Source organism: Halichoerus grypus, chromosome 15 (assembly GCF_964656455.1).
Source record: "Halichoerus grypus chromosome 15, mHalGry1.hap1.1, whole genome shotgun sequence".
Taxonomy (NCBI): domain Eukaryota; kingdom Metazoa; phylum Chordata; class Mammalia; order Carnivora; family Phocidae; genus Halichoerus; species Halichoerus grypus.
The window spans coordinates 12,237,431-12,262,066 of NC_135726.1; the positions used below are offsets into that span (position 1 = coordinate 12,237,431).

Below are 24,636 nucleotides of genomic sequence, written 5' to 3' on the forward strand. Positions count from 1 at the left end.
CTTTGACGATTGTGTTTGTTTCTACAAAAGGAATAAACCTAAAGGGCCAGGGATTGTGCAGCTTAGTGGAGAAAACATGGATTCTGGAGCCAAATAAATGTGGTATTAAAACTTTTTTTCCCTAAATACTGTGTTGGAAGCAAATGCCACACTAAATTCACATAAAAATAGGAGCTTTTCTAGGATTGATTGCTTATTATACCATCTGAATTTCTTAACATGAATTTCTTATTATGGTGTTTGGCATTTACTCACCTGACAGACTATCTCTGGGTCAGGTGTTAAGAGCCTGGGCGAGGGTGAGCAGCTTTTGCCTCAGACTCCACTGAGAAGCCAAAGTTGGGGGAAGCTGAGTAATGAGGTATTTTTCCCAACAGGCTTCTCAGCCAAGGTCACAAACTCCTTTCCTGTTTCTTTGTTTGAGGCTGCTTGATTCTGGCTGTCAGCGTCATCACTCATTCATCAAATATTTCTAATACTCCACTATGTGAGAGACTGAACTTTGCCTTGGAGTTACATTCAGGGGAGGGGAGTTACATTCAGGGGAGGACAGATCAGGGTACCTGTTCTCATGGAGCTCATGGAATCTAGGACTACAGAGGGTAAGCAAGGGGCAAGAACTTATACTGTTATTTAATTCAGAGATGGTAAGCGCAGGGAAAGAGGAGGATTTCTTGGGTTTCAAGATTGTACTCCCAGAGAAACCCTAGCACTGCTTCCTGATGACGTAGCTCCCCTTTCCTTTGTCCTCAATCAGACCTTGGAAATGCCTTTTGCTATATTAAAGCAATGTTAATGAGTGGGGTTTTTTTTTTTTTTTTGATCGCTTAATTTCTTACCAGTTTCTATGCAGAATTCTCAGTATGCATGTCAGTAGCCTATTAGCCTAACTTTAGTGTGGATTTCATTTGATTAAAATGATCTTAGGAGATACCATTCTCATGGTGGCTGTAGCTCCTGTTAGCACACAATTGCCAAAATTAGTTGATAAACTTGCTTATTAGCATTTTTAAAAAAGAAAACCTGAGTAACATCAAAAATGGCGGAGTAAGGACCTCCAAAACACTGGCAAAATTTATCAGAATCAATTTTCAGGACTGTGGAAATTAAGCAGATGCTTAAAGCAATTCAGGGAGTGAGTATTAAAAAAAAAAAAAAAAAAACAGCTGAATATCAGAACAGTAAGCTTCATGGCATTCCCTGTTCCATATCCCTCTTCAGCTCGATGGTAGTGGTGCAAACCAAGTGCCTGCAAGGACAGTGAAAACCAGCAGCCTGACAGCCACTAGAGGGAATAGATTGGGATTGGAGCTCCTTCAAAGCTTCATTCCCGGAGAATTCTCTTTTTTTTGTCCTGTTTGCTGGTTTCCTGGAAGATCCCACTTGCAGGGCTATTTCTGACTTACCACTATGCCCAGTCTAAAAAGCTGAAAGCCTTTTCCCCAGAGGCTGCCTGAGGAGGTGCATACAATGGGGGCAAACTAAACTAAAAAGCTTAAAAGGAAAAGCTGAGGAATGAGATCTTCATAGGGGTTTTGAAAAGCTCTGACATATTCTTGGAAATCTAGAAGGCCACAGACATGACATGCCTAGGGCTGTGTACGGTTGTGCTCATGCCCAGGAAAGACCTAAGAAGGCACTAATTTTTCAATTCTGGCTGACCCTGAGGCTCTGCACAATCAAGAAGAAGCATTGTCACCTGCCTGGCTGATTCCTGAACGTGTGTCCCAACATAAACACACAGTCACATACTCGGCAAAGACTAGGAGACTTACTCGTCCTGGGTGTTTGAGCATATCTCTGTCCAGGCATGAACTAACACCTAAGCTAACCACATAGATTTAATGGCCACATGCAACAAAGAATGCAAATCTTACAGAATCACTTCAGAAAAGTCACTAAACAAAAAGTAACAAGTATAAGAAATAGCAATAACAACAAAGCCTGAAAAGGGGAAGAATCTGATTTCCAGAGTTACTACATTATAGTATTTGAAATGTCCAGTTTTCAAGAAGAAATTACAAGACACGGAAAGAAAGTATGGCCCACACATAGGAAAAAAATAAAAAATAAAAAATACGTAAAGAAGCCAAGATGTTGGACTTACCAGACAGACTTTATTTTTTTTTTTTAAGATTTTATTTATTTATTTGAGAGAGAGAATGAGAGAGAGAGAGCATGAGAGGGGGGGAGGGTCAGAGCTCAGAGAAGCAGACTCCCTGCCGAGCAGGGAGCCTGATGTGGGACTCGATCCCGGGACTCCAGGATCATGACCTGAGCCGAAGGCAGTCGCTTAACCAACTGAGCCTCCCAGGCGCCCCAGACAGACTTTAAATCTGCTTTTTAAATATATTCAGAGAACTAAAGCAAAGTATAAAATAGTGTGTCACCATATAGACAATTTCAATAAAGAGATTGAAGTTATAAAAATATACAAAATAGAAATGGTGGAGTTGACAAGTACAATAAATTTAAAAAATCACTAGAGGGCTCAGCAAGTTTGAATAGATAAAAGAAAGAATTGACTTTGAAGAGTCAAGAAACAAAATTGAAGATAGGTGAATTGAGGTTATCTGGCCTAGATAACAGGGGGGAAAATGAAGAATAATGAACCGAGCCTCAGAGACCTGTAGAACATCATCAAGTATATGCCAACATATGCATAATGGAAGTCCTTGTAGGGGAGGAGAGAGAGAAAGGGACAGAAAGAATATTTGAAGAAATGACAAAAACTTGCCAAATTTGATGAAAAACATTAATCTACTAGAAGCTTAACAGACTCTAAACAGAATAAATTTCAAAGAGATCCACACCTACATAGATCACAATCAAACTCTTAGCGCCAAAGAAAAAGAGAATCTTGAAATCAGCAATGAAGAAGTGACTGACTCATCATGTACAAAGGATATTCAATAAAGTTGACAGCTGATATATCATCACAAACAATGGAGGTCAGAATGCAGTTGAATGACCTGTTCAGAGGTTTGGTTGGGTATTTTTTAGAGAGAGTGCACGTGCAAACAGGGATGGGGAGGGGCAGAGGGAGAGAGAGAATCTTAAGTAGGCTCCACGCCTAGCATGGAGCCAGATGCAGGGCTTGAGATCATGACCTTAGCCAAAATCAAGAGTCAGATGCTTAACTGACTGAGCCACTGAGGCACTCCTGACCTGTTCAGAGTATTAAAAGAAAAAAAACTCAACTAAGAATTCCATGTCAAGCAGAACTATCCCTCAGAAATGAGGGAACAATGAGGCATTCTAGGATTTAAAAAAACAAAACAAAACAAACAGAAAGCCTGTCCTACAAGAATTACTAAAGAGAGTCCTTCAGGCTGAAATTAAAGAATCCCCCCACCCCCCCAAAAAAACCCACCAGACATAAATAAATTGAATCCACAAGGAGGAATAAAGAGCACTAGCAAAGATAACTACATAAGTAAATACAATAGATAATACACATGTATTTCTTATTTATAATTCTTTTTTCTTTCGATTTAGAACAAACAGCATAAAGAAATGACTATAAATCTGTGTTGATGGACATAAAATCATCAAAAGTGGGGAGTGAATAGAATTATAACTCTAAATGTGGTAAAAGAAATGAGAGAATTAAAATGGTGCACTTGAAAATAATTCAAAAGAAGGCAATAATGGAGAAATAAACATTTTTTTAAAGATTTTTTTTTTAAGATTTTATTCATTTGAGACACAGAGATAGAGGATGAGCAAGGGGGGAGGCAGAGGGAGAGGGGGAAGCAGGCCCCCTGCTGAGCCAGGAGCCCGACACAGGGCTCGATCCCAGGACCCCAGAATCATGACCTGAGCCGAAGGCAGACGCTTAACCATCTGAGCCACCCAGGTGTCCTAAAGATTTTTTTTTTTTAAGTAATCTCTACACCCAATCTGAGGCTCCAGTGCATAACCCCAAGATCCATAGTCACATGCTCCACTGACTGAGCCAGACTGAGCCCTAAACATTTCTTTTATGAGCATTTGGAATAGATATTCCTATATGAACAAAAAAAGACACAGGATTATAGAAAATAGAAAAATGGTAGATATAAATCCTGCTTTAAATTAAATGCAAATGGTTTAAACACTCTAGTCAAAAGGCATAGATCAGCAGCACAGATTTTTTTTTTAAAATCCAACTATATACTCTCTGCAAGATACACAGTTTAGATTCAAAGGCATTAATAGGGGGGCGCCTGGGTGGCTCAGTTGGTTAAGCGACTGCCTTCGGCTCAGGTCATGATCCTGGAGTCCCGGGATCGAGTCCCGCATCGGGCTCCCTGCTCGGCAGGGAGTCTGCTTCTCCCTCTGACCCTCCTCCCTCTCATGCTCTCTGTCTCTCATTCTCTCTCTCAAATAAATAAATAAAATCTTTAAAAAAAAAAAAAAAAAAACAAAGGCATTAATAGGTTGAAAGTACAAGGATGGAATAAAATATGCCATGCAAACAGTAACCACAAGAGAGCAGGAGTTGCTATACTAATATCAGACAAAATAGACTTTGAGACAAAGATTGTTAAAAGAGTCAAAGAAGGACATTTTATAATGATAAAGAAAGAACATGGATTAACCCTTTTATCATTATATCCAGAAGATATAATAATTATAAACCTGTGTATATCTGCAACAGTGCCCCCAAATACATGAAGCAAAAACTGTCATAATTGATGGGAGAAATAGACAATTCACCAGTAATAGTGAGAGGTAGCAGTACCCCATTTTCAACAATGAGGATAACTAGACAGAAGGTCAACCAGGAACCAGAAAGCTTGAAAAACACTTTAAATCTACTGGACCTAATAAACATCTGTAGGACATTCCACTCGACAGCAGAACATACCTATTTCTCAAGTGCACATGGAATATTTTCCAGGACAGATCATTGTTAGGGCTAACATATGGGTATAAAACAAGACTCAATAAATTTAAAGTATTGAAATCATACAAAGTATGTCTGGACATAAGTAACAGAAAGAATTTGGAGAAATTCACAAGTATGTAGAAATTACATAACTCCTAAATAACCAATAGATCGAAGAAGAAATCCCAAGAAAAATTAAAAAATACTTTGAGATTAATGAAAAGGAACACATACCAGAACTTATAGGATGCAGCTAAAGCAGTGCTTAGAGGGAAATTTATAGTTGTTAGACGCCCACACTAAAAAAGAAAGTAGGGGCACCTGGCTGTCTCAGTCGGTAGAGCATCTGATTCTTGATCTCGGAGTCATGAGGTCAAGGCCCACACTGGGTGTAGAGATCGCATAAATAAATAAAACTTTTAGGGTAAATACCCAGTAGTGCAATTGCTGGGTCATAGGGTAGCTCTATTTTTAACTTTTTGAGGAACCTCCACACTGTTTTCCAAAATGTCTGTACCAACTTGCATTCCCACCAACAGTGTAAGATGGTTCCCCTTTCTCCACAACGTCTCCAACATTTGTTGTTTCTTGTCTTGTCAATTTTTGCCATTCTAACTGGGGTAAGGTGGTATATCAATGTGGTTTTGATTTGAATTTCCCCGATGGCTAATGATGTTGAACATTTTTTCATATGTCTGTTAGCCATTTGTAGGTCTTCTACCTAAAAGACACAGATGTAGTGAAAAGAAGGGCCATATGCACCCCAATGTTCATAGCAGCAATGTCGACAACAGCCAAACTGTGGGAGGAGCTGAGATGCCCTTCAACAGATGAATGGATAAAGAAGATGTGGTCCATATATACAATGGAATATTATTCAGCCATCAGAAAGGATGAATACCCAACATTTGCATCAACATGGATGGAACTGGAGGAGATTATGCTGAGTGAAATAAGTCAAACAGAGAAAGACAGTTGTCATATGGTTTCACTTATTTGTGGAACATAGGCAGTAGCATGGCGGACATTAGGAGAAGGAAGGAGAAAATGAAGGGGGGGAGTCAGAGGGGGGAGACAAACCATGACAGACTGTGGACTCTGGGAATCAAACTAAGGGTTTTAGAGGGGGGCAGGGGATGGATGAGCACAGTGATGGGTATTAAGGAGGGCACGAATTGCATGGAGCACTGGGTGTTAACATGCAAACAATGAATCATGGAACACTACATCAAAAACTAATGATGTACTGTATGGTGACTAACAACATAATAAAAAAATTATAATAATTAAAAAATAAATCTTTTAAAAAGAAGAAGGTACTCAAATCAATAACCTAACGTAAGGAACTAGAAAAAGAAAGGAAAAAAATCCAAAATTCAAAGCAAGTGGAAGGAAAGAAAGAATGACCATTAGAGCAGAAATAAATGAAATAGAACCTAGAAAAGCAAGAGAGAAAACCAACTAATCCAGAAGTTGGTTTTTCTGAAAAATCAACAAAATTGATGAATTGCTAAGTAGACTGACCAAGATACAGAGAGAAGACTCGAAGTAATAAAATCCGGAATGAAAGAACATTACTGTCAGTCTTACAGAAGAAAGCAATATTATAAGGAAATACTGTGAACAGCTTTATACAAGAAATTAGATAGCCTAGGTGAAATTGACAAATTTCTTTTTTTTTTTTTTTAAGATTTATTTATTTGAGAGAGAGAGAGAGCACGAGCTGGGGGAGAAGCAGGCTCTCTGCTAAGTGGGGACCCCAGTGCGGGTCTTGATCATGACTTGAGCTGAAGGCAGACACTCACCTGATTGAGCCACCCAGGCGCCCCTAAATTGACAAATTTCTAAGAAGACATTAGTTATCAGTATTCTTTCAAGAAGAGAACGAAAATCCAGATAGATGATTAACAAATACAGAGATTGAATTAGTAAAAGAACAAAAAACGAACTTCTCACACAGAAGAGCCCAGAACTAGATGGCTTCCCTGGTGAATTCTACCAAATGTTTAAAGATGAAATAAATAGGGGACGCCTGGGTGGCTCAATCGGTTAAGTGTCTGCCTTTGGCTCAATTCATGATCCCAGGGTTCTAGGATTGAGGGTCCTGGGATTGAGTCCCACATCAGGCTCCTTGCACAGTGGGGGAGCCTGCTTCTCCCTCTACCGCTGCTCTCCCTGCTTGTGCTCTCTTTCTCTCTCTGACAAATAAATAAAATCTTAAAAAAAAAAAAAAAGATGAAATAGGCAGTGGATAAGGAAACCCAGATGGCTTCGGTACTTTCCTTTTTTCAGGCAGCCAGAAAGATGGTGGACATTCAGACTGAGCATGCCTGCCAAAAGCAGCCAACCATCTTTCAAAATAAGAAGAGGGTTCTCCTTCAGGAAACTGGCAAGGGGAAGCTCCCGCAATACTACAAAAACATTGGTCTGGGCTTTAAGAAACCCAAGGAAGCATTGAGGGCACCTATATTGATAAATGCCCCTTTACTGGTAATGTCTCCATCCAAGGGTGGATTCTGTCTGGTGTGGTGACCAAGATGAAGACTCAGAGGACCATTGTCATCTGCCACAACTACCTCCACTACATCCGAAAGTACACCACTTTGAGAACTCCTCAAGAACACGTCCATGCACCTGTCCCCCTGCTTCAGGGATATCCAGATCAGTGACATTGTCACAGTGGGTGAGTGCCGGCCATCGAACAAGACTGTGTGCTTCAACATGCCCGAAGTCACAAAGGCCACTGGTACCAAAAAGCAATTCCAGAAGTTCTGAGACTAGACATCTCCCCACATGCCTGAAGAAAATAAAGTTATTTTCCCAGTCAAAAAAAAAAAGATAAGTAACACTAGTACTTCATAAACTTTTACAAAAAATGGAAGCAGGGGGAATACTTCCTGATTCTGTAAGGCCAGTATTACTCTGATACCAAAACCATATAAAGACATCACAAGAAAACTATAGGCCAGTATCATCTATGAATATAGATAAAAGAATTCTCAACAAAGTACTAGCAAACTGAATCCAACAACATATGAGAAGGATTATACACTATAACCAAATAGGATTTGTTCTAGGAAAGCAAGGCCGATTTCAATATATAAAAAACGGTCAATGAGATATACCATATTAATACAATAAAGGGGAAAAAACATGAACATCTCAGTAGATGGAGAAGGAGCGTTTGAGGGGCACCTGGGTGGCTCAGTCGGTTAAGCGTCTGCTTTCGACTCAGGTCTTGATGTCCGGGTCCTGGGATCGAGCCCCGAATCGGGCTCCCTGCTCAGTGGGGAGTCTCCTTCTCTTTCCCTCCGCCCCTCCCCACTACTCATTCTCTCTCTCTCTCAAATAAATAAATAAAAATCTTTAAAAAAAAAAAAAAGGCAGCATTTGACAAAACCCTTTCATGATAAAAAACACTCAACAAACTAGGAATGGAAGGGAACTTCCTCAACCTGATAAAGACCATCAATGAAAAACCCTCGACTAACATACTAAATGAGCAAAGACTGAAAGCTTTACCCCTAAGATCAAGAACAAGACAAAGATGTCTGTTTTTGCCAGTTTTGTTCACCACTGTACTAAGGTTCTAGCCAGAGCAATTAGGCCCCTCCAAAAAAGGAGGGTAATTCCAGTTAGGATGAAATAAAACTATAGCTATTCAGAGATGACATGGTCCTTGTATATATCATGAAGTTCTGAAAGGGGTCAGACCCAAAAGACTATGCTATATGATTGCATTCATATGAAATGTCCAGAATAGTCCATAGAGACTGAAAGTAAAATAGTGGTTGCTAGAGGTTGGGGAAAGGGGAAAAGAAGGAAAGACTGCCTATATGGGTATGGGGTTCCTTTTACGTGTGGTAAAAATGTTTTGGAATAATACAGTGGTGATGGTTGCATAACCGTGGTTATGCTAAAAAACACTAAATTGTACACTTAAATTGTGAATCAAAATGGATTCACAATTGCTACTTCTCATTTCAATTTATTCACATTTCTCTCTCTCTCTTTTTTTTTTTTACAAAGGTGAATCTTCTGTTGAATTGGATACCAAATAACATTTATTTTGTTCTGTCATCATTTTTTGTTGTTGTTGTTCTGTCATCATTTTTTAATAGAAAGCCCTGGTTTGCCGTAAATTGCAGCCAAACTACGAGAAATCAAATTTTTTTCTGTATGAGCAGTCTCCAACGATGTTTCTGGGGAATAATATATCTTAATGTTATAAAGACAGTTATTAAAACTTAAAAGTAGGTCACCTTTCAGTAATACTTCGTAATTAGTAGCTAGGTAGTATGCTCTAAAGTACAGAACACCTTTTTGGTTTTTAATATTGAAGGTCATTCTGTGCAGGAAGTAGGGTGTGGTTTGTTAGCTTGGATGTGAGGGTAACTGCAAACTGTAGTGGGTGTGGTTAAAACTCCGCCAGCCTGAAGAGATGGAAGTGTTACTAAATCTGCTACTGGCTCTTCTCATCCTGAGTTATTTTTTGATATCATGCTATGTTTTTAACCTTAACGTGACATTATTTAAACTTAAAAAGAAAAATAATGTTTTAAAGCAAGAGGTAAAGCAATGGTGACTGAAGCCAGACTTCATTTTTACCCTGAAAGACTGTGGTGTGCGTTGTTGCAGCAGCAGAATCCTGTGAGGCTGTATTTGGTCAACAGAGCCGTTTTTCTTCTTGTCCACTCTCTTTCAGCCCTCTAATATTAATAGACAGATTGCCGCATTGTGTCCTTTAGAAGATACTGACACATGGCCAAAAGCCAATAAAGTAGAATTTGCTTTTAGCTAGAGTCAACCTCCAGTGTGGCGAATGTAATAATTGAGTGGAAAAGAGAATATCCAGGCCAGCCAACATCTGCCTAAAACTGCTGTTTCTGCTTCAGTGTTCAAAGGTAGCATTTAACGGCCTGGAGATGGGTTGAAATGACTAGGATTTACCTTCCGATCACTGTGCATTTTTCTTGTGATGATGGTCCATTGTACTGTAATGTTCTATATATACATAGGTCGAGAGCACCATTGGATGCTTACTTTCAAGTGAGCCGGACCCAGCCTCATTTGCCAAGCACCTCTCACAATTCAGAGACCAGGAATCCTGTCTCTGAAGACTTGCAGGTCTCAAGTAGTTCCGATTCTGACAGTGATAGCTCTACAGAGCCCGAAGAAGTTGTTGTCCAGGCGGAGGAAACCAGAGCTGTTGTTTTAGAAGGTGAGTATTTTATTCAGTTTTGGATTCGCAAGGCTAACACCCAGGAAGCTTAGCCTCCAGGACTTGTGTTTTGATACTTTACCTTTTCCCCAGATGTCATCAATTCCTCCTTCATATAGTGCAGAGCTTTCACTGGCCATAAGCCTATGTAGAGGATTTGATCTAACTTGAAGTGTAATGTGATTTGTGACCCAGTAAGTTGGTCACTTTGTCGTGGCATTTTATATCCTCTTTCATTTTCTTTGACATCCGAGAGGGAAGTAGCTTCTTTATTTAAAAGAAAAGCTTTGTAAATTCGGTACCCTGTCTAGTCTGCCACTCTTGAAGTCCTAGTATAATGTTACGCATTGTGCAAGTAGGACTTTGTTTAGCAGTAGTGGGCAGAGACCCCTTGAGCATATGTCCTGCTTACTCTCTGATACCCCAGATTGTGGTGTTTTCCCACTTAAAGGAACCAGGGCTTCTTGGAGAAATGATTTTCCAAGTCTGGGATAGAAGATACACAAGGTGAGCCTAGGGCATTTAATTGTGCTAGGAAGCAAGGAAGCCATCTCTCATGGAGTTATCGTGTCCATAGACATGGGAGCAACCTTAAAAGGGCTCCTCGTGGCTTAAGATGGGACATTTTAAACATCAAAATGAATAATGAATGTATTCTTGGATTATGGATTGAAATGTAGGTTAAAATACATCAAATCTGTTAAAAATATAAATTCCTAATTATGTACTTTTTAAAACCTCATTTATCAGCATCCTAAGTTATTAGAGCCCTGACTCATTACTCTGAAAACTGGTAAATTAAAGGATTAAGCATTTATCCTGTTTTTTCTCTGTCAACTTTATTCAGGAAAACCAAATAGTTGATGAAGGAGGTTTGCTTTTGTTAAGACTTTTTTTTTTCTTTAGAGTAGTTTAAGGTTCACAACAAAATTGAGAAGGCTCAGAGATTTCCCATGTGCATGTCTCCACACATGCATTGCCTCCTCATTATCAGCAACTCACCAGAATGGTGATTTGTTACACAGCATAATCACTCGAAGTCCATAGTTTACCTTAGGGTTCACCTTTGGGTTATACATGTTACAGATTTGGACAAATGTATAATGACATATCCATCATTATATAGAAATTTTCAGTGCCCTAAAAATTCTCTTTGCTTTGGCTATTCATTCCTTCCACCTATTACTAGGGAAGTTTTTCTAAATGAAAAATTCCAGCTAATATTCGAGCAGGAATGATAGGAAAAAGTCATAATTTCCTGACTCCTAATAAAATTATGTATCTAGGCAAAGATCAGCAGTTGATCCTAAAACCATTAGGTTGAAAGGCTAATGGGATTCCTTTTAATAGAGGGACCAGGCTGGCACCACCAGACCTTAAGGCCTTTTGATGTGTTGCAATCAGAAATATCCAGGGGGGCACCTGACTGGCTCAGTCAGTGGAGCATGCAACTCCTGATCTTGGTGTTGTAAGTTCGAGCCCCACGTTGGATGTAGAGATTACTTCAAAATAAAATTAAAAAAAAAAGAAAAATATCCATAGCACTTAGGAAGTACTGTTGCTGCCCCCCAAAAACCCTGAATCTACTTAAGACTCTAGATAAAATAACCAGGTTGCACAGTGTATGGGAAGTAGAGGAACAAGGTAAATAATACTTGAAAGATGCAACCATTCAAATCTAAAATGTGGGACATTCTACAAATGGAACATCTAGAAAAAGATCTAAATGTATATGAAAATGTAGTATAGGGATGCCTAGGTGGGTCAGTCAGTTAAGCATCTGCTTTTTTTTATTTTATTTTATTTTTTTAATTTTATTATGTTAGTCACCATATAATACATCATTGGTTTTTTTTTTTTTTTTAAGATTTTATTCATTTATTCATGAGAGAGAGAGAAGCAGAGGGAGAAGCAGGCTCCCAAGGAGCAGGGAGCCCGATGTGGGACTAGATCCCAGGACCCTGGGACCATGACCTGAGCCAAAGGCAGACGCTTAACCATCTGAGCCACCGAGGCACCCACATCATTGGTTTTTGATGTGGTGATCCACGATCCATTGTTAAGCATCTACTTTTGGCTCAGGTCATGATCCCAGGGTTCCAGGGATCGAGCCCCACGTCTGGCTCCCTGCTTATCGGGAAGTCTGCTTCTCCCTTTGCCCCTCACCCCACTCATGCATTCACTCTCTCTCTCTCAAATAAATAAAATCTTAGGGAAAAAAAAAAAGAGGGGTGCCTGGGTGGCTCAGTCGTTAAGCGTCTGCCTTCGGCTCAGGTCATGATCCCAGTGTCCTGGGATCGAGCCCCGCATCGGGCTCCCTGCTCCGCGGGAAGCCTGCTTCTCCCTCTCCCACTCCCCCTGCTTGTGTTCCCTCTCTCACTGTGTCTCTCTCTGTCAAATAAATAAATAAAATCTTAAAAAAAAAAAAAAAAAAAAGAAAATTTACTATATTCTAAAGGGACCATCTCAAATCAGTGGGGAAAAGATAGACTTTTAAATTAGTCCTATTGTAAAAACTGGATTGCTAACTGGAAAACAGTAAAACTAGATTCATGGCTCATACTAGAAAATAAGATATAGTGGATCAGGGACCTAGTGTAAAACAAGAAACCATCCTAGTATTAGGAGGAATATATACGTGATAAAACCCAGAAGTAAGGAGTACTTTGAAATTTAGAGGCAGTACAAGAAAATTGCATTAAAAAATTCTTTTTTAGTTTATGACAGTGAACCAGCATAGATACTTTATGATACCACTTACATAAAATGTCTAGGAAAGGCAAGTCTATAGAGAAAAAGTAGATTAGTGATTACCTGTGGCTGCTGGTGCAGATGGGAAATGATTCTAAGTTGGCATGAGAAATCTTCAGGGGATGATAGAAATGTTTTAAAATTGGATTGTGGTGATGCTTGTACAGCTCTTTAAATTTACTATAAATAAAAGTTAATATCATGAGGAAGCAATCGGTCAAATCCAGGATATAGACATTTTTCAGGACAAATGATCAGATTTCTCAAACAAATCAAGGACAAATGAGGTGAATTTTAATTTAGAACTTAGGTTCATCAACAGACATCATTAGGAGAGTGAAATGGGAACCCATTGACTGGAGAAGACATTCATAATACATATATCAGAAAAAGGGCTTATATCTAGGGTGTATAACTTTTGCAGCCTAACAGAAAAATGGGCAAAAGATTTTAAAAGGTACTTCCAAAGGAGGGTAGCCAAATGGCCACTATATATATAAAAAGACTTCATTAGTCATCAGGGAAATACAAATTAAAACCACAGTGCAGTAACTAATATGCATCCACCACTACAGCTAAAATTTAAGACTGACAATATCAAGTATTGGAAAGAATATAAATCGTCCAGACCTCTCATACACTGCTGGTGGGAGTGTAAATTGGTACAGACATTCAGGTAGTATCTTTACAAACTCATCTGTACATATAAAACCTGTGGCTAAGCAATTCTGCTTCTAGGTATGTAACCAAAGAAAGGAGTACATGTGTTCAATAGAAACGTACAAGAATGTAACAGTGTTGTTTGTAATGGGAAAAAACTGAAAACTACCCAAATACCCATCAGCAATAGAACAGATAAATGTGATATACTTAACACAATAAAACACGATACAGTGGTGAAAATAAATGAACCACAACTCCACATGTTAGTATGGAAGAATCTTACGAACAGTGTAGAGTAAAATTAGCAGACAAAAAAGTTGGATAACTCTGAAATGCTGTTTATATACAAAAGCAGGCAAAAGTCAATAGACGTTCCTAGAATTTAGTAAGGTGGTAACCTTTGGTGGGGGCAAATCATCTCCCCTCTACCCCCAAGAAATAAGGAGGACATAAGGTATAAAAGGCACTCTTGTGGTTTTTGGTGATGTTCTGGTATATAGTTCAGTTTGTGAGAATTCACTGAATGGAATACTGAGGATACACTTTTCTGTATATATATTCCACTTCAATAAAAGTTTGTGGGGTTTTTTGGTGTTGGGGTTTTTGTTTTTTGGTTCTAGGAGCCAGTTTAAAGGGGCTCCCACAGGTCTATGATGAGATCATTTGAGCCTCAAAAGCAAAAGGACTAAAAATTTAAAATCACCTCCTTGACCATTAATGGAGGTTTTGAAAGGTTGACGAGGAACCTGATAACCTAGGGATCAGACTGGTACCACCCAAACCCAGTATGCGCCTCCTTATGTGCTACAATCAGAAGCAAACAGTAAAAGATGTATTCTTGCTGCCCCTTTTCTTGCCAAAGAAGAAAATTGAATCTACCGAAAGCTCTAGATTTAACTGCCAGTTTTTAGGAAATATAGGTGATAGAGCAAATAAGTAAGCAGTACCTCAAGGAAGCAGTCAGTCAAATGTGGGCGGTAGGGTATTTCATAAGACAAATGACCAGATATCCTCCAACAAATCAGTGACAGGAAAGGGGTAAAAATGAGTAAAGGAGGGACGCCTGGGTGTCTCAGTCGGTTAAGCGTCCGCCTTCGGCTCAGGTCATGATGATCCCAGGGTCCTGGAATCGAGTCCTGCATCGGGCTCCTTGCTCAGCGGGGAGCCTGCTGCTCCCTCTGCCTGCCGCTCCCCCTGCTTGTGCGCGCACTCTCTCTCTCTCTGACAAATAAATAAAATCTTTTTAAAAAAATGAATGAAGGAGAATTGTTAGAGTGAAAAAAAACAGATAAAACAATCAAGCTCGTGGAGGCCTTGCTTAGATTCTGATTGCAATAAATGTGCTGTAAAGAGCAACTTGAAAACAACTGGGAAATTCTGAGTATGAACTGCGTGGATATTAGACAGTATTAAGGGATTATTGTTACTTTCCTTAGGTATGATAATAATAGTATGTGTAAAATCCTTATCAGTATTACAAAAAAAATTTTTTTTTTTTTAAGATTTAATTTTTTGACAGAGAGAGACACAGTGAGAGAGGGAACACAAGCAGGGGGAGTGGGAGAGGGAGAAGCAGGCTTCCCGCTGAGCAGGAGCCCGATGCGGGGCTCGATCCCAGGACCCTGGGATCATGACCTGAGCCGAAGGCAGACGCTTAATGACTGAGCCACCCAGGCGCCCCTACAAAATTTTTATAAGTGAAGTAACATTTTAGAGTTTGTTACTAAGCATTACAAAAGAAAATAATGGGAATGGGGGCTTAGAACGAGATTGGCAAAATACTGATTTGTTTTGAAATTGGGTGATGAGTACTTGTGTGTTACTTACACTATTCTGTCTACTTTTTATGTATATTTGAAAGTATCCAAAATAAGTTAAAAAATAAATTCACTATTACTACTTGGGGAAATTTACAGCATTATTACCAATGAGAAATGAAAAGCTGTGGTGAGCTAGGCTCTCCTGCTAGCCTCTCATACCTGACTTCTGTCTTCTTTTATGCATTACCTACCTTACTGTTCCTGGAAATGACTTGGCAGAACAAGTAGGAGGTACCTCAGCAGAGCAAGAAGTTACATGTATTGGTGGAGGAGAGACCCACCCCAAACAGGTAATATGAACATCCTTTTAAATGAAATGTTTGGATTTGCATTTAAAGAAGAGGCTGAGGGCTAAAGTGGAAAGCTTGCAGACTCTGTAGGCAGGAGGTCAGGGTGTGAGTCCAGTCTATCTTACTCAGTTATGTGACTGCTTCCTCATAGGTTTAGAAAAGCAGGGATAGAGGTAAGGATAACTTGTCTTGCCTACCTAACAAAGTTAAGTTTTGATTAAAATAGTGGATATGAATACAGTTTATGAAATATCTGGTAGAATATGATTGCTATGTGTTAAACAATTTTTGTTTACAAAGATAACACATAGTCCTTAATATGAGTTATTTACATCAGCCGTGGACTCTGCCAATCTCAAAACATCCTTGACCTACTTTTTGCATGTTTCTATATGGCCTCCATGTTTTTATTTTTTTCTTCTAGAAAAATTTTGTGTGCATGTAAATTTATTTGTGTACGTAGATGTTCTATTTTTTTAATTTACACAAAAGGGAATCTCATTCTTACTAATCACTGCATAGTGTTCAATCATAAAGAAATTTTTAGTTAACTCTTATTTTGTCGTGTACACTATAGTTCCCGTTTCTTCCTCCCTCTCTCCCTCTTTCCTCCTCCTCCCTCCCTCTTCCTTCCTTCCTTCCTTCCTTCCTTCCTTCTTTCCTTCCTTCCTTCCTTCCTTCCTTCCTTCCTCTGGTACAAATCATGCTGGACTAAGCATTTTTGTACAGTTGTCTTGCAGGTATTTGTGACTATTCATGGATGTATTTCTAGCAGAGAGATTGTCTGTGAAAGGAGAGATAGATGTGTTCAGGTTTGATAGATGAAATGCCCGATGGCCCTCTGGAAAGTCTGTGTCACTTTCTACCTGCAGCAACAGTATGGAAGTGCACCTGTCTCTTCCTTAGCCCTCAGCATTGCTTGGTGTCATCACACATCAGTTTATACCACCTAATAAATGAAAAAATGGTTTCTTACCTTAATTTGCATTTTTTAGTTATAAATGAACACTTATGAACCATTTGTATTCTTTTTGTAAGCTGTTTCTATCCTTTCTTTGTTTTTCTGGGTTTCTTTTACGTATTTTCTATTCAAGTATTTTATAACTATTTGAGTTGATTATGAACCTAATTTTGAATGTTTAACAGCCTACTCTTCTGTGTTGTTGGTTATTCAGGTAACTGCTAGATTTGTTTTGTTTTTTTAATGTCTTTGTAAAGATAGCTCCTTTTCTTCATTTGAATGGAAAAAAAAAAAACCCCAAGAATTTCATAAGATCAAAGGGAAGTAATATTTTCATGGCTTCTATGAAACATTTGACCAGATTGCACTTTACAAAGAATGACAAGTGATTCAGAGGTGTTGCAGTTTTTCAGCAGCGTTTTCAGTTGGGTTTGTATTGTCTTTGTGTGGTTTTGTTGATTTGATAGAGTTGCACATCCTCTTCAAGACTGATTTTGTATTTTCTCTAATTTGAATATATTCTGGTTTCCATCTAGTCTCCCCAGAAGACCAACCCTCTTCTACCTTCTGTTTCTGTGGATGATGAAGAAGGGGACACTTGCACAATATGTTTTGAACATTGGACCAATGCTGGGGATCACCGACTCTCAGCATTACGCTGTGGACACCTCTTTGGGTATAAGTGCATTTCTAAGTGGCTCAAGGGCCAGGCAAGAAAATGTCCCCAGGTAAGAACCATAGATAAGGACTGAGCCTGTGCACAGTCAACATGTTAAGTCAGGAGGATTCCTAGAACCACACTAATTTTATCTTGTTGGGCTCTTTAGTGCAACAAGAAAGCCAAGCACAGTGACATCGTTGTTCTTTATGCCCGAACCCTGAGAGCTCTGGACACTAGTGAACATGAGCGCATGAAAAGGTAGGTGGCAAGAATCTACCTACTTGGCAAATCTGAAAAAGGAGGAATGAGTCACTCTTAATGTGGTTGTAAGGCTTTACTTGCATTGTGACGGGGGAGTCTCTGGGGGATCACTGGCAGTCTGTCTCACATTGTGATTTATAATACATGTCTGATATCTTCTGAAGGAGGTCTGCATGGTTTGCTGTCCATACAGCATTAAAAATGAGGTTTTGGAGTAACAACTAATTGTGACTTCAGCTAGCTCAATGAATGTGGGCCCCAGGCTTATTGAATGTGTACCTTCTCAGCCATAGAATGGGGAAGCCTACCTAACAATGAAGTTGATGCACAGAAAGCAGAGCTGGGAAGTGGAGAAAGACAGATTCATGGCCCTTGATTCAGCCATGCCTAAAGTTAGACTCCAATGGATTTCTCAGTTATCTAAGTCAATACGTTGGTTTTCAGTTTTAGTTTGCCAGCTTAAATAAAGTTTCCATCATATAATCTAGGGAGTATTGACCAATGTTTCATCACATAACATTTTCATTCTGGGAAAACTGACACCTGGGTCATGAAAAACTCATTCCTTGAAAGAAGGGGAAGAGTGCTCGCTTTGGCAGCACATATACGGAAGAAGGATAACAGGTGGTAACTGTGCCACTTAACTTCTGTACCTCGTGTAAGCCTCCGCTTTCAGAGCCTGAGTGCTGTGTGCTGATTGGAACAGGTAGATTCAGAAGGAATAGAGCAGCTGTTCCTTCTGCAGGAGCACTTAGCTATCCCCAAAAACTTAGAATCAGCTCTAATGCTTAAGCTGGCAGTAACGTGACCCGGGAAAGCCAAGACCGGGGTGTCTTAAGCCCTCCCCCAGTCAAAAGTCATAGAGAAACCTGCAGCCCTCCAGTAATACCTCACACCTGGTGTGGGCAGCAGACCCAAGCAGAAAGGTTCCGTGGAATTTTTGTAGCTTATTCAGATTCTTCTCTAGGGTTTACATTTCCTGCCTGCCTGTCCTTCTAAATACCATGAACATTTAATCAGGGATTCCTTGTCTTACTCTTTGTAGACAATTTATAACCACTTGGAATATTTTCCAAGTCTTAGTTTCCTCTTCCCTACAGTAGGCTTAATGATACCTTAAACAAAACAACAACAAAAAAGAGAATCTGGCGCATTATTTAAGTGTTGCCATATTTTGCTGCTCATGTCCCTAAGCCCTCCTACAACAGCACTCTATACAGAAAATACATGAGTGAGGCTTTGCACATATAGTGCAATGTAAGAAATTATCAGGATTTTGGAAGCCCAAGAACAGTTGCTAATAACACTGCTTAAAATAAACTTTAAGAACATTAAAAAAATAAAAATACCCACCGAGAGAGTGCAGGGACAGGGGTTTTCTCACAGTGCTGCTGTTAAGAATGTACACCGACACAACTATTTAGAGAGACCCTTGACCCTGTGCTTCAAAAGCATTTAAAACTAATTCTACTTTAGACATTTATTCTAAAGGAACGATTTGTGAAGAAGTGTGTGCAAAGATTTACTAATGGGGGGCACCTGGCTAGCTCAATTGGTGGAGTGCAACTCTTGATCTCAGGATTATAAGTTCAAGCCCCATATTGGGTGTAGTGATTATTTAAAAGTAAAATCCTTAGGGGCACATGGATGGTGGCTCAGTCAGTTAGACGACTGACTCTTTGTTTCAGCTCAGGTCGTGATCCCGTGGGTCGAGAGATCAAGCCCCACGTCACTCTGCACTCAGTGGGGAGTCTGCTTGAGATTCTCTCCCTCTGCCCCTTCGCCCACTCTTGTGAGCTCGCTCTCTCTCTCTCTCTCTCTCAAATGAATAAATCTTTTTAAAAATAAATAGGGGTGGTGCCTGGGTGGCTCAGTTGGTTAAGCATCTGCCTTTGGCTCAGGTCATGATCCCAGAGTCCTGGGATAGAGCCTCGAGTCGGGCTCCCTGCTCAGCAGGGTGTCTGCTTCTCCCTCTGCCCCTCCCCCTGCTCATGCTCTCTTTCGTCTCAAATTAATAAATAAAAAAATAAAATCTTTAGAAGTAAATAAATAAATCATTTTTTAACAAAACAAAAAGATTCACTTCATGAGACTTTCCATTTAAGCATTGTTAATCCAAACCGAGAGAATTAATTGGTTGAGTAAGCTGGCATATCCAGTGATGGAATACGACACATTTATTTAAACTGATGTTAAAGTGTATGTAATATTTTGTCATGTGAAAGCACATTATGGTGATTATATTTTTGCGAAATAGAAAAAATACTACAGGTAGTCACTGAGTAGTGGAATTACAGATGATTTTAATTTTCTTCTTTATTTTTTCTCGTTTGGTCCAACAAATACTTACTTGGTCCAATAAATATTTAGTGTTTTTACATGGCAGCCTTGTGAAGAGGGTAATTTTGTTGAAAAAGCTAACTTTGTAGGCACGGTTGTTAAGATATGAGTATATTTAAAACTTTGCTCATTACTCAAAGAACTCCCAAGAAACAGAAGTCCAGGACCAGGTGGCTTTACAGGTGAATTCTACCAAACATTTAAAGAAGAGTTAATATCTATTCTTTTTTTAAGGATTTATTTATTTATTTTAGTGGGGTGGGGCAGAGGGAGAGAGAGAATTCTGAAGCAGACTCCCCGCTGAGTGTGGAGCCCTACACAGGGCTTGACCCCAGGACCCCAGGATCATGACCTGAGCCCTAATCAAGACTCGGCCGCTTAACCGACTAAGCTACCCAGGCGCCCCAATACCTAATTCTTTTCAAACTTTTTCAAAAAATAGAAGAGGAAGGAAAACTTCCAAATGCATTTTATGAGTCAGTGTCACCCTGATACCAATACCAGATAAAGACACCACAAAAAAAAAGAGAACTACAGGCCAATATCTCTGATGAATATAGGTGCAGAAGTCCTCAACAAAGTATTAGCAAACCAAATCCAACAATACATTAAAAAAAAAAAATCATTCACCATGATCAAGTGGGATTTATTCCCAGGATGCAAGGGTGGTTCATTATTCACAAATTAATGTGATACAGCATCTCAATAAGAGAAAGGATAAAAACCAAATAATCATTTCAATAGATGCAAAAAAAACATTTGACAAAATACAACATCCATTCATGATAAAACTCTCAACAAAGTAGGTGTAGAGGGAACAGACTTCAACATAATAAAGGCCTTATATGAAAAGCCCCACAGCTACATCATCCTTAATGGGGGGAAAAGTGGGATCTTTTCTCTTAAGGTCAGGAACAAGACAAGGATATCCACTCTCACCACAGCGATCAGATAAAATAAATAAAATAAAAGACATCCAAATTGGTAAGGAAGAAATAAAACTTCACTGTTTGCTGATGATATGGTACTGTACGTAGAGAACCCAAAGACTCCACCAAAAAACTGCCAGAACTGATAAATGAATTCAGTAAATTTGCAGAAAGAAAAATCAATGTACAGAAAACCGTTCCATTTCTATACACTAATAATGAAGCAGCAGAAAGAGAAGTTAAGAAAATAATCCCATTTATAATTGTACCAAAAATAATGAAATACCTAGGAATAAACTTAACTAAAGAGAAAGACCTATACTCTGAAAACTATAAAACATTGATGAAAGAAATTGAAGATGGCACAAATGGAAAGACATTCCATGCTCATGGATTGGAAGAACAAATATTGTTAAAATGTCTATGCTACCCAAAGTAATCTACACAGTTAATGTAATCCCTATCAAAATACCAACAGCATTTTTCACAGAACTGGAACAAACAATCCTAAAATTTGTATGGAATCCTAAAAGAAAAAACTGGAGGTATCACAATTCCAGAGTTCAAGTTATATTACAAAGCTGTAGTAGTCAAAACAGTATGGTATTGGCACAAAAACAGTCACATAGTTTAATGGAACAGAATAGAAAACCCAGAAATGAATCCACAATTACATGATCAATTACTCTTTGATATAGCAGGAAAGAATATGCAATGGGGAAAGAGACAGTCTCTTCAACAAATGGTGTTGGGAAAGCTGGACAGCAACATGCAAAAGAATGAAACTGGACCACTTTCTTATACCATACACAAGAATAAACTCAAAATGGATTGAGGACCTAAATGTGAGACCTGAAACCATAATAAAGCCTAAAAAAGAGCATAATTACACTGACATCAGCAGTAGCAACATCTTTCTAGCTAGGTCTCCTGAAGCAAGGGAAACAAAAGCAAAAATAAACTACTGGGACTGCATCAAAATAAAAAGCTGCACAGCAAAGGAAACACCAACAAAAAACAACCTACTGAATGGGAGAAGATAATTTGGAAATGACCTATCTGATAAAGGGTTAGTATCCAAAATATATAAAGAACTTCTATAACTCACCACTCTAAAAACAAATAATCCAATTTTTTAAAAAATGGGCAGACAATATGAACACACATTTCTCCAAAGAAGACATCCAGATGGCCAACAGACACATGAAAAGATGCTCAATATCACTCATCATTGGGGAAATGCAAATCAAAAGTATAATGAGATATCCCCTCATACCTGTCAGAATGGCTAAAAATCAAAAACAGAAGAAACAACAGGTGTTGGCGAGGATGTGGAGAAAAAAGAACCCTCTTGCACTGTTGGTAGGAATGCACACTGGAGCAGCCACTGTGGAGACAGTATGGAGGTTCCTCAAAAAGTTTAAAATAGAAATACCATATGATCCAGTAATCACACTGCTGTTTAACCATAGAATACAAAAACACTAATTCAAAGGGATGTATGCATTATTTTACAATAGCCGAAGTATGGAGGCAGCCCAAGTGGAGATGAATGGATAAAGAAGAGGTGGTATACACACACACACACACACGAATATTATTCAGCCACAAAAAAGAATGAAATCTTGCCTTATGCAACAACATGGATGGAGCTGGAGAGTGTAATACTAAATGAAATAAGCCAGTCAGAGAAAGACAAATACCGTATAATTTCATGCATATGTGGAATTTAAGAAATAAAACAAATGAGCAAAGGGGGGAAAAAAAACCAGACTTTTTAAAGATATTATTTATTTGACAGAGAGAGAGAGACACAGCAAAAGAGGGAACACAAGCAGGGGCAGAGGAAGAGGGAGAAGCAGGCTTCCCGCAGAGCAGGGAGCCCAATGCGGGACACGATCTCAGGACCCCGGGATTATGACCTGAGCCGAAGGCAGACACTTAACGACTGAGCCACCCAGGCACCCCAAAAAAGACTCTTAACTATAGAGAACAAACAGATGGTTACCAGAGGAGAGGTGGGTGGGGGATGGGTGAAATAGGTGAAGGGGATTACGAGTACACTTACCTTGATGAGCACTGAGTAATATATGGAATTGTTGAATCACTGTATTGTACACCTGAAACTAATATAACACTATGTTAACTACGCTGGAGTTAAAAATAAACTTCTGGTTACTATAATCAATCAGTATGCTCCCTATCCTCTTTAGAAAATGAGAACATTTTGAAAATGCCAGTAAATACAGAAACTTAATAAAATGAACACCCTTGTACTGGATTTTATCAGATCTTAACAAATTGCCATATTTGTTTTAGGCCTTAAAAAAATAAATCATTATAGGTAAAGCAAAAGCTTCCTTGTGAATTTCATTGTCCTTAATACCATCTCTTTCCCCAGAGGATCTATAATCATAAATCATATATAGTATGATTTAGAGTTTTTACACTTTATGCAAATGTTATTAGATTATAATTTTCCTCTGTAATTTGTTTTTTTGTTTGTTTTTTTAAAATTTTATTTATTTAGGGGCGCCTGGGTGGCTCAGTCGTTAAGTGTCTGCCTTCAGCTCAGCTCATGATCCCAGAGTTCTGGGATCAAGCCCCACATCGGGCTCCCTGCTCCGCGGGAAGCCTGCTTCTCCCTCTCCCACTGCCCCCTGTTTGTGTTCCCTCTCTCGCTGTGTTTCTCTGTCAATTAAATAAATAAATAAAATCTTTAAAAAAAATTTTTTTTTGTTTATTTATTTGAGAGAGAAAGAGAGAGCATGAGAGCAGGGTGCGGGGCAGAGGAAGAAGTAGACTCCCCGCTGAGCAGGGAGTCTGATGTGGGGCTTGATCCCAGGAGCCTGGGATCATGACCTGAGCTGAAGGCAGATGCTTAACCAACTGAGCCACCCAGGAGCCCTGTTTTTTTGTTTAGAATTATGTTTGGGGTACATATCCTAGTTGGGATAGCTCTAGCTTATTCATTCTAACTCCTGTAGAGTGTTCTAGTTCTCTAATTTAGAATTTCTCTATATGTGTTTTGTATTGGTGGACAGTTAAGGTGGTTTCCAGTTTTTGTTACTATAAGCCATTGTGCGAAGAGATGGGCAAAAGTCTCCTTATGTCTAGAAATGGAATTACTTTATCGTAGGTCACATGCAATTTCAACTTCACTAGATACTGTCAAATTGTTCTTCCAAGAAGCTGTTTCCAATTTGCACTCCCACCAGCAAAAGTAAGATTTCTCATTTTTTTCATACCCTTGTCCGCTTTGTGTTACCAGACTTAGTTTTGACAGTCTCATGGAGTCAAGTAGTATTTATTTAATTTGTATATCCTCAGTTATTAATGAAATTGGACATACTCATCTGTGAATTTTGTTTTTTATCTTTTGTTCATTTGTATTGAGCAAAATATATTGCTTATTTCTTACTGATGTACAGTTCATTGTGTTTTCCTTATACAGTTGACCCGGGGACTAGAGGCACCAACCCCTCACACAGTCAAAAATCCACATATAACTTCTTTAACTCCCCAAAACCTTAACCTGAATAGCCTACTGTTGACTAGAAACCTTACTGGTAACATATATTGATTAACATATATTTTATATGTTATATGTATTATGTACTGTATCCTTACAATAATACCTAACTTTTTCTTAATTTTTTCCACATTTCTAGGCTACACGGCTACACATTTCTAGGTTTATCTATGAGTTTTTTCAAATTGTTGCAAATCTCCAAAAAAATTTTCCAGTGTATTTATTGAAAAAAAATCCACTGTAAGTGGACCAGCACAGTTCAAACCCATGTTGTTCGGGGTCACCTATACTGATTCTTTGCTGGTTGTGTATATTGCAAATAGCATCTCCCATT

The 24,636-nt window shown here is 38.9% G+C and overlaps 1 protein-coding gene and 1 pseudogene across 1 annotated transcript in view; both read left to right on the forward strand.

Annotated features, from left to right (window-relative positions):
- Positions 1 to 24,636, forward strand: part of RFWD3 (ring finger and WD repeat domain 3) — a 46,831-nt gene that overhangs the window by 7,998 nt on the left and 14,197 nt on the right. Inside the window, exons 3-6 of the mRNA XM_036088100.2 lie at positions 9,892 to 10,094; positions 15,548 to 15,618; positions 17,116 to 17,307; positions 17,407 to 17,498. Coding sequence (XP_035943993.1) covers positions 9,892 to 10,094; positions 15,548 to 15,618; positions 17,116 to 17,307; positions 17,407 to 17,498 — 558 coding nt within the window. The remainder of the gene's footprint in view (positions 1 to 9,891; positions 10,095 to 15,547; positions 15,619 to 17,115; positions 17,308 to 17,406; positions 17,499 to 24,636) is intronic.
- Positions 6,517 to 8,533, forward strand: LOC118533073 (small ribosomal subunit protein uS17 pseudogene; annotated as a pseudogene).